Raw genomic sequence first — 10,954 nt, forward strand, 5'->3', positions numbered from 1 at the left:
CGCCTAACTAAAATAGACGTTAACCAGACGTGACGACGGTATCATAGGAGTACACATAAATGTTTATGGAAATGGACAGCCAACGCTGCAACCACAGTGTACATTTCACGAACATCAGGGTATACCTGAAAATTTGTTCCGAGACCTGGCATATCTCTGTGGTAGAATACTTGATTGACGCGCACAAGGTTTCGGTCTGATTCCTCCTGGAAGCCTGACATTTATTGTCCGCATTCGTCGCACTGACGCCACCGATATGAGCTTTTTTTTTTCCTTGACGCTGATGCGTTAAAATTAGCCATGTGTGTTCTCGCCGTTCCTGGGTAGATACTTAGTGTCAGTCACCTGTGGCACATACCCACCCACTGGTATGTGCTACTGTCTTTCAGAAAGTGTTTGGCGATGTGCGCTACAAGACCGCTACATTACTCGTGTATTGACCAGCGTGTCATCTTTGTCAAACCATCTTACCCGCCCCCAATAGTAATTTTGGTTCGCGTCAAGTTAAGAGGTTGTTCACGAATCCAGATGTAAGCGGCTAGATCGATTGATTGATTGATCGATCGATCGACAGACAGACAGACAGACAGACAGACAGACAGACAGACAGACAGACAGACAGACAGACAGACAGACAGACAGACAGACAGACAGACAGACAGCCAGCCAGACAGACAGACAGACAGACAGACAGACAGACAGACAGACAGACAGACAGACAGACAGACAGACAGACAGACAGACAGACAGACAGACAGACAGACAGACAGACAGACAGACAGACCAGCTGCTTCACTGTGTCACATGTGAGCAGCTGGAAACCAGCTGCTCACAAGTGACACAGCTGGTTTCCGCAGTAACAGTACCGATAGCCAACTGTACACCTTGTGCAGTAGAAGAGATGCCAAATTTAGGCCCACAGCGGCAACCCCGAGAAGAAGAAACCTCAATTTTGTCTGAACCTTCTACGTCAACCCACGCGCAGGATCAATATGAAATGAACGTATGCCACGATTTCAGGCGTCAGAAGCGCACTGCATCTCCTGTAAAATCTCTTTGCCCGAACTCAAAACCAAAAAATGGCAACGATAATGTCAGTGAACTTATTAAAGAGAGTATTTTAGAAGCCGCCTTTGCTGAAGTGATTCGTTCGTCAACATAGCTACCTTGAAAGTAGTACAGTGGAATTGTAGGTTTTTGATTTCTGCTTCTACTGACTTACTTTGCTTAATTATTCAATTATATCCGGATATAGTCATATTATAATAAACCTGGATTAACTCCGGTAAGAATATCATGTAAAACATTTTAGAGCATTTTGGCTAGACCATCCATCACTAGATGGATGGTCTAGCCAAAATTTTACAGTCCTCAGACTGTAAAATTTTGGCAATAGACCTCAGTCTGCCAGGGCAACACTCTTTTTCACTTATAAACACATATTTTCCTACGGGTTTACATAATACTCAACAATTAAATACTGTCTGAGCTAATTGCAACAGTGAATTCCTTCTGACTTGTGATTTCAACTCAAATCATGTTTCGTGGGGATTTCGAACAGACCCTTCCGGCACTCTTTCGTAGGATTGGATGATTAATAAAAACCTTACCTGCCTAAACGGAAGACAGCTTGCATTTATTTGCGGGTGGACACGATTGGAATTAGATCTTACGTTTTGCTGCTCAACTCTTGCAGTAAAGTCTTGGAAAACAATTGATTTCTCTTCAAAGAGTGACCTTCTTTCTGTATACTTTGAAATCGCATGTCCTGTGAAATTTCTTAAAAGGACAGAAAAAACATCAATTACAAAAAAAATTAAAGACTGCTTGCGTTCAAATCTTAGGACAGTGTCTAGTGGTCAAAATGAAGACCTCGTCAGAAATGTTCTCTTCCGCTTTAGAAATCTTCAAGAACAGTTCGGAATTTGTAATTGCTTCGGCATCAACCAAAAGTGCCCTACCTAACAGATGGTGGAATACTGAGTGCACACGAGACTATAGAAGAAGAAAAGCTGTATAGAAAACACATATGTGTTCAGAGTCCGAAAAATTGGAAGGATTATTAGTTTATAGCGGCAACATTTAAACGCACTGTATCGCGAGCGGGACAGCAATATGATCAAGAACATTTCGAGTACCTATCTAAGTCGAATAACAAACGCGCTTTATTCAATTTTTTTCTTAATAGGAAGAAGATCCCTATACCAGGGAACTTGACTCAGCAGTTCACATCTTACAAGAACTACAGGTATCATTAAATCAATTGGCTAAATAATTAGAAAACAGGTTCTCAATGCGTCTTCCTAATTCGCCTTACACACCAGCCATCTATGACTACAAAGAAATATCAACTTCCGAAATAAATCAGGCTATGGAAAGATTGCCAAATGCGGCACCAGGCCCCTATGAATTAACAAACACAATGCTAAAAACATTACACTGGGAATATCCGAATAACCTTTAGGTCTCGTCAATTATTCCCTTATAAGAGCGTGGATCACTTATGAATGTAAGATTGCGAAAAGTATACCATTGCTTAAGAAACAAGGGGCAGACTATAATTTAGACAATATACGACCGACAGCCTTAACATATAATGTAGTAGTAAAACTAACTGAAAGGGTACTTCATGGTCATATAATTAGGTTTAATAACAAGAAACAACTGCTGAGTTCTGCCCAAATTGCTTTTAGATCTGGACATTTCATATGACATGCACACGTACATCTGGAAAGTCGTATTCATATTGCTCGCCACAATAAGCAGTAAGCGGCTTTAGTAACGTTAGACATATGTAAAGCATACGATAGCATAGAGTATTTTATCTTGAATAAATAGTGTTGGAATCGGGTTCTCGCCTTATATTGTAGCATGAATGACGGAATTTTTAAGTGGAAGAGAATTCTATTGTTATCAAACCGGTTTTTCTTCCTCTAAGCACAAGCAAACCCGAGGTGTACCTCAGGGGTCAGTATACTTTTCTCCGTAATATTCAATTCAACATATTTCTGAGTATGCCGACGAAATTGCTTTCTTTGCAATGACACATGACATCTACTGTCTTCACACTATCTTGTGAGCATATCTAAATGAAATAGAACATTGGCTGGATGGATTGATGTTGGACCTGAATACCAATAAATGTGCTATTCTCGCTTTTCCTGTCCAAGATCCTGTGCACATATCTATTAATTACAAGCTCCAAGATATCCCACAAGTACAATCATTGAAATACCTTGGAGTTATGTATAATGAACAATTGCACATTTTGTCGCATCGCGACAAAAGCAGAACGCGCAATGGGCGTACTTCGGAGGTTGAGCAATTGTAGATCAGGTATGAGAAGGAAGGCACTTTTGATGATATATAAAATGTATGTCCGACCTGTCATAAAGTTTGGCGGCGTTCTTTTTTCTGGTGCACCAGCCTACAAGCTTCGGCCGCTCGTTCTATAAGAAAGGAAGCTTTACGGTTCTGCTTAGGACTTCCAAAGTACACTGCAAATGCAGTGTCATTCATTCAAGCACGAATACCATCCCTATTTTGACGCTTTAACATTCTTACTAAGCAGACTTTTTCACGATTATTTGAACCAACCTTTAACACTGATCAAATTACTTTAACTTCCAATCCTGACCTATTTTTTTTCGTGCATTTGCTGAGATTTCGCAAACCACCAATAGCGTTTGTTAAATTGTTACTCGAGCCTCTAAATGTACAAGTACGTAATCTGCTTCCTTTAACTGAGCAACAAATTTCTCCAGAAGTTGTTTACCACGATATCTTCAACTCACGCTAAGCTATTACCTACAGAAATTTTAAATGGTTTATTGCAGAAACATTTAGGTACTCTGCTGACTAATGTCATTATTGCAACGGACGCATCTCTATCGAACAAAAAATCAGGCGTTGGTGTATATTGCCCTGTACTTGATTAGTCATTTTCACTTCGCTTACCAGATTTTGTTCCTGTATGTCTGGCTGAATTTATGGCAATAATGTTAGCTTTGCGAAATGTAAATTCTTCAATTCCAGTGGTTGCAATCATAACTGATTCATTATAAGTGTGCTCTTCTTTGTCCACATCCAATTGCTCACCCATACTGAAACTTTTTAAATCATTGGCTCCCTGTCATCTCCAAAGTATTCATTCATTCTAGGCACCAGAGCACAAAGGTTTCTTGTATAACGAAATTGCTGATTATCTTGCGAAGGCATCGCTTTCGACACCAATCATTCATATTTTCCCTCGTACAGTACACATTACGGTGGCGCGATTTCACACACTTAAAATCAGGTGAAATTTATCAGACCCTGCACTGACGGCTTCTCCGGAGGTACAACCACTTGTTATTTCCCTGGTGCAGTGAACTGTCTCATTCGAGGATGATGGAAGTTGTCATAACAAAATTTAGTTGCCGGGTTACCTCCCTCAATTTTTACTTGGATAGATCAGGTATATTATATTCTCCTATGTTTATTTAGTGTGATCAAGAGGAAACGATCAGTCATTTTTATTACATTGTCACTGTTTCCATTTATCCAGGCAAAGCATACTAGCACCACCTCTTCAAAAACTGGGCTTGCAATTATCATAACCTGCTCCTCTTTCATTTGGAGCCTCTACACTGGGTTTCAGCCACAGGGATGTTTTATTCGCCGTTGAGGAATACATCACTGCAACTAAACAATTTTTTTGCTAAATTGTGGTCTCACCATTTTTCTCTTCCTTTATTAGGGGCGAAGCTCTTTATAGCGGCACATGTTCGTCTCTCGTAGTCGTAGTAGTAGTGTGTAACCAGTCTTACATTTTGACCACCAAGGTGGTGCTGGTGGGAGATTTCTTCTGTGCGTTGTTGGACAATAAAAAATTCGCAGCGTGCGCGTTAGCTAAAAGCTGAATTCTCCTGTCTCTCATTCCTTATTAGCAGCCATTGGCATGTACATTGAGCACTATCTGACCAGAAAGGGTTGCTACGTTATATTCGCTGGGCGTAACCTCCTTTGTTTTAGAAAGGTTTAGCGAGTATTGGGCCGCAGTGCCATGAATACAGTGAACCAGTATATAGCATGAACACGAGGTGGTTAAAGGTGGGAAGTAGACCCGAATCACAAGCCGTAAGAAAGTGTGCGTGTGCCACCTCTCGTTTAGTCCTTCGAATGTCCGCTGGATGGCGGTGCTTCTATATGCGGAATATATAATAAAAAGATGGGAGATGGTGGTACTTGGAGTGTTGACTATAGATGGATGAACGGACACACAGACAGACGCATGGACGGACGCATGAATGGCTGCATGGACGGATGGACACATGAACGGACGCAGTGGCGGATGCGTGGACGAACGCAGGGACGGACGCACAGATGGACGTGCGGACGCACGAACAGAAGCACGCACGGACGGGCGAATGGACGCTTGGACGGTCACACAGATGGATGCATGGACGGACGTAAGCAAGAACGAATGGACGGATGGATGCTTCGCCCAACTCTCCATCATTCACTCCGTGGATATGATGCCATTTTTTTCCTTCAAACTCGCAATTGCCACTTGAAATCATAATCAAATACTTAAGTTTTTTTTTAGGAATGAAGCAATGCAGAAAGTATCAGGCAAATTCACCTTATATTCGGCAATGCCCTCCTTTGGATACGAGCAATGTGCGGAGGTAAACAACAACATACGCGTAAGAAGCAGTTCATAGATTGCGCGAAAAATGCAGTACACAGCGTTCCTCCGTGCGCATGTGGGACAGACTGGGAGATGCTGCAACAAGAGACCTAAGGGAAGACTTGTCCTGCCTAAAAGATCGCCCGAGCACGCATTGGACCATGCATTGTCAGGATTGTGAGTGCACACCTCAGTCTGGCAGCGCTAACATTTTGTTAAAACAAAAGAATCGAACAACAAGAGAAGTCATAGAAGTTCGTTGGATTGAAAAACTAAAATAAAAGTGCGTCGGACATTCTTTCATTGATTTATTAAATAAAGAAATTTCGCTCCTTTAGTAATACGTTGAAATACGATTGCTTTCTTACTTAGTTGCGCATTTGACGTAGTCTTTGCTGTGAACGCGCTAATCATAGCCATTATAATGTCACGTAATTGTTATATATGGGAGTAATGTTTTTTTTTTTTTTTCAACGAGATCGTACTGGTGATGTTAGCTACTTGAGCAGAAGCACTTTCAAAAATAAGCCAGCGAGACTGCGCTGATTTCTCATGCTCCTTCCGCAGTCCTTGTTTGTCGTACGCAATGTGTCCAAACGATGAATTCGTTTTAACTACACTGGCGAGCAGTTTCGCTTGTTTAATCCTTATCTCTTTTATGCGCTGTTTGGAGTAATTATGTGTGCTTGGCAACAATCCCGCCTAGTCACCATTTTAAAGCACACTTTTGGTACCTATTTACTAGGTATTTTGTAGCAGTCAGTCAGGACCTTCTTGAACGCACTTGATCCGCTTAAAGTTTTTCAGTGGTGTCTTTTTCTCCTGTGCTGCAACAGACTTATTTGCTGTGCGTACTGGTTGTACGAAACTAATTCAGTTATCGCAGGCTTCGCTAGCAGAGCCCTGCGCATCGTCTATGTAACCTGCTCTCGCTTCCTACCAAGCACTTGTGGGCTCCTCTTTCAGCCGTTGCTGGGTTAGCCAGAGAGAATTTGCATAGATGCGCCATCCAACTACACCGGTTTATTCAAGTGACGTGCGGAAAACACACCTTGCCTAATCTCAAGTGTAGGTTACCTTTTCAAGCAAACACATGTTCGTGTCGCCGTTTGAGTGCTATATGGGGTTTAACGTCCCAAAACCACCATGAATCGAAGAGACGCCGTATAGTGGACGGCGCCAGAAATTTCGACCACCTGGTGTTCTTTAACGTGAACCCAAATCTGAGCACACGGGCCTACAGCATTCTCGCCTCCATCTAGAATGCAGCCGCCGAAACCGGGATTTGATCCAGCGACCTGAGGGTCAGCAGCCGAGTACCTTAGCCACTAGACCATCGCAGCGGGGCTATTTATGCCGTCAGATTTAAATAGAAAACTTGAGCTACCTGGCGAATTCCAGCAATGATTCCGACGTCACTACCTAAGCCAAACAACAATTTCACAAGGAACAACGAACGTTCAATTCCTAATATAAGCGTGGTAGTCACATTAGCCGCGGCAAAAATGCTGTTGTAGCGGAATAGCAGGGAGGCAGACTTTTTCTAGTGAGACGACGACAGAGAAAAAAACACGTCCTTTCAGTTTGAACGCATCACGAAGACTGCTTTATTCGTTCGCTATGTACCGCTGTCGTAGAGAGGGGAAGAAAAAAAGGAAAAGCAAACAGAGAAGCACAAGTATTGTCAAAGAGTTTCCTCCGCACCCCGCACGTGCGACGGTCTTCAAGGACAGATGGACAAAACGCTTTCCGCGTGTTCGAGAAGGGTCATTGTGGCCCTCACCCCCTTTTCCCTTCACGGCTGGGCTTGTAGGTAAAAACAGATGTCAAGGACGCCCTTCGCTCCTTTCGCATTGCCCGTCACGCGAACCACCCGAAAACGAGTCCCTCCGAGTTGCCCCTCCTCCCCCTCTTCGCCGCGGAGTCTTTCAATTAACGCTCCCCCGAAGCGGGGGCTGCTTCCCAGTATGCGACAAATACAACAACCTCCCCCGGATGAGCGAACTCTTGAGCTCATTGTCGGTCGACTTCTAGCGGATAAAGCAGCTGTATTGGTCGTTTCACCACCGTTCCCCCGCTTAGTTTCAAACTGCAGGCCCGCACCCTGCCGTCCCTGCCCTTGAACGTTTCCTTGATTCTGGCGATCTTCCACATGATCTGGTTTCCGGCGAAGTATGACTGCATTTCCTCTGATTTTAGTAGCGTGAACATTGCATTCAGATCTTTTGCTGCTCTCTTGAAGGTTAGCGCGTTGTCCGAATAAATAGTCGAGCAGATTCCCCTGCGAGCCACGAAGCGCTTGAAAGCCAGGAGAAAGGCTGTAGTCGACATGTCGCTAACGAGCTCAAGATGGACGGCACGTGTCACAGCGCAGGTTAAAATTGCGATGTAACATTTTCGGGCACCGCGCGACTCTTGACAAATCAAAGGTCCTGCGAAATCGATGCCGACAGTGTCGAACGGATTTCCTTCTGTTACTCTGTCAGCTGGAAGTGGTGCCACTGGTTCCGTGGCTTGAGGGCAACTTTGTTTGCGACAGATGAGGCACTGCTTGATAACCTTTTTTACGGCCTGGCGCCCTCGGATGATCCAATACGACTCTCGCAATGACGCCAAGGTGTCGCGCACCCCTGAGTGTAGCATTCTCACGTGCTCTTTCCTTATGAGCAGTAGCGTGAAGGGATGAGTGCTAGGTAGAATGATGGGATGTTTAGTCTCTTCGTGGTTGTCGGTGAATTGCAAGCGTCCACCAACTCGCATGAGACCTTCCCCGTCAAGGTACGGACTGAGTGGCAGAACAGGAGAGCCTTTGTGCAGTGGTCTTTGGGCTTTCAAGTTGGAAATGTCGTCACTGAATGCTTCTCCTTGAGTTGTTGTCAACCAGTACCTCTCAGCATCGATCACCTCTTCAGCTCGTAGCGGACCACCTTTCCTTTCTTTCCCGCGGCGGCAATTGTTGACAAAGCGGCGGACCCACGCAGTTAAGCGCACGACTCTGCTGCATGAGCTGAACTCCTCTACTTTCAGCACTGCCTCGAACGGCGATGATATTACGGGCATCACCGTCACTTTTCGCTCTTCCAGGTGACATTCTACTGCCCCTGGGCTCTGCTCACCGGTCGTTGGCCAATGCGTCTTATCCTTGTGAAGCCAGTGTGGTCCTCTCCACCACAATTCGCTTTCTAACAAGGCTGATGGGAGGATACCGCGAGTGATTAGGTCAGCGGGGTTGTCTAGTCCTGGGCAGTGCCTCCAATCCTCGGGATCAGTCAGCGCCTGAACCTCTGATACTCGGTTTGCCACGAAGGGCTTCCATCTGGCAGCGTTTCCTTTAATCCAGTGCATAGCCACTGTGGAATCGGTCCAAAGGATGGCAGCAGCATTCTGGAGGTTCAAGGCCTTGGCAACGTAGTGGCACAGTCGAGCACCAATGAGGGCCCCCATCAGCTCTAGTCGGGGTAACGAGAGGCGCTTCAAAGGGGCAACTCTTGATTTGGCCATAATTAGGCTTATATTGATTATTCCTTGAGCAGACTTGCATGCAACGTATCCGACAGCACCGTAGGCCTTTGGGCTGGCATCGCAGAAAATGTGCAACACCTTCTCTGTCTTTTCATCTCGGAAATCCCTTGCGATGATCCTCGGAATGGACACCGCCTTGATGCATTGAAGCTCTTCACACCAGCACCTCCACTCCGCTTGCATCAATTCTGGCAAGGGGTCGTCCCAACCCGCTCCCAACTCCCACAACCTTTGGAACATTGTCTTTACGTACAGTGTTGTAGGAGCGATAAACCCAAAGGGGTCGAAAATTCTGGCTGAGACTTGCAATACGAATCTCTTGCTGTCGGCTCTGGTGGTGAGGAATTCAAGAAGTGAGGTCAGATTGTACTCGAAGTTATCTGTATGAGCATTCCAACCTACTCCCAATACCTTGGTGGCTGCAGGAAGTTCGGCATTTGCATTCCTCTTCGCCACGTTCCCATCCTCTATGAAGTTGACTAAATCGTGGTCGTTAGACATCCACTTGTGGAGCCGCATTCCTGCTTGAGATAATATATCGCTTGATTCCTGGCATAGCACTTTACCCTGTTCGAGGGTGTCGACCCCTGTCACAAGGTCGTCAACATAGAGATGGCTGCGCAGGATGTTCGCAGTCTCAGCATACTGCTCTGGGAGTCCTTCAAGATGGTGTCGTAATGTTGCGGCTAATAGGAATGGGCTGGATGTAACACCGAACGGAACGCGCGTCATCCGGTAGGCCGCCACCGCTGGAAGTTCTTCACCTTTCTTCGGAGTGGCAGCATACCAGAGAAACCGCACAGCGTTCCGGTCACCCTCTGACAGAGATATTTGAAGGAATGCCTTTTCAATATCCGCGACGATGCCGATGTTGTAAGTGCGGAAGTTGATCAACAAATCAATGAGCTCTGGATTAAGTTTTGGACCACTTTCCAAAACATCATTCAGTGAGAGGCGATCTTTGGCACTTGATGATGCGTCGAACACCACCCTCACTTTTGTTGTCAGGCTTTCTTGTCGAACAACTGCTTGATGTGGCATGTAATACACCGGACCTTCCGAAGCGCTGCAATGCTTGTTGGCTGGCTCTGCATAGCCCTTTTCGATGTATTCTCGGATGCAGGCGTCATATTCCACGATCAAGGAATCTCCCTTCAAAAGGCGCGTCGTGTTGGCTCTAAGACGCTTCGCGGCGCACTCGTAGTTGTCGTCGAGCTCATCAACCATAGGCTTCCAGGGGAAAGACACTGTGTACCGCCCATGCTCAAATTTGACGGTTTCTTTGTAGTGCTGTTGGATTGCGTCTTGGTGGCGAGCTGGTTCGTGTTCCTTGATACCAATGTGTTCGAGCTCCCAGAATGACCTCAACTGCGCTGATATTTCTTTGTTAGTTTGTTCGCTCACTGCTACTCGCATTACGCCAGCAACAGAGGGACAGACTCCTGGTGACCTTTTTGCGCCTACCTGGCCCTGGACTGTCCACCCAAATGCAGTTTCTACTGCCATCAGCTTGGAGGTTAGGCGCTTAGTGGATCCCGTGACAATTTCCCAATAATGATCAGCGCCGATCAGAAGATCAATGTATTCACTTCCGTCACCCTGCGCGACGTCCGCGACTGGCAAGCCAAATTTCGAAAGTTCCAGAAGAACTGACTTTAAAGGCGCAGCCATTATATCTGCGCAGATGCAGGGAACTTCGAGGGCCTCCACTCGCGCCCTTTTCCCGTCGTACTGGCTTTGCAGCCACAGCTCGACCAGACG

At 45.5% G+C, this 10,954-nt stretch overlaps 1 protein-coding gene across 1 annotated transcript in view; it reads right to left on the minus strand.

Annotated features, from left to right (window-relative positions):
• Positions 1 to 7,684: 7,684 nt before the first annotated feature.
• Positions 7,685 to 10,954, minus strand: part of LOC142765900 (uncharacterized) — a 4,848-nt gene continuing 1,578 nt past the window's right edge. Inside the window, exon 1 of the mRNA XM_075867704.1 lies at positions 7,685 to 10,954. This exon is cut by the window's right edge and continues 1,578 nt beyond it. Within this exon, the coding sequence (XP_075723819.1) occupies positions 7,685 to 10,954 (3,270 nt within the window).

The sequence above is a fragment of the Rhipicephalus microplus genome, chromosome 6 (assembly GCF_043290135.1).
Source record: "Rhipicephalus microplus isolate Deutch F79 chromosome 6, USDA_Rmic, whole genome shotgun sequence".
NCBI lineage: Eukaryota > Metazoa > Arthropoda > Arachnida > Ixodida > Ixodidae > Rhipicephalus > Rhipicephalus microplus.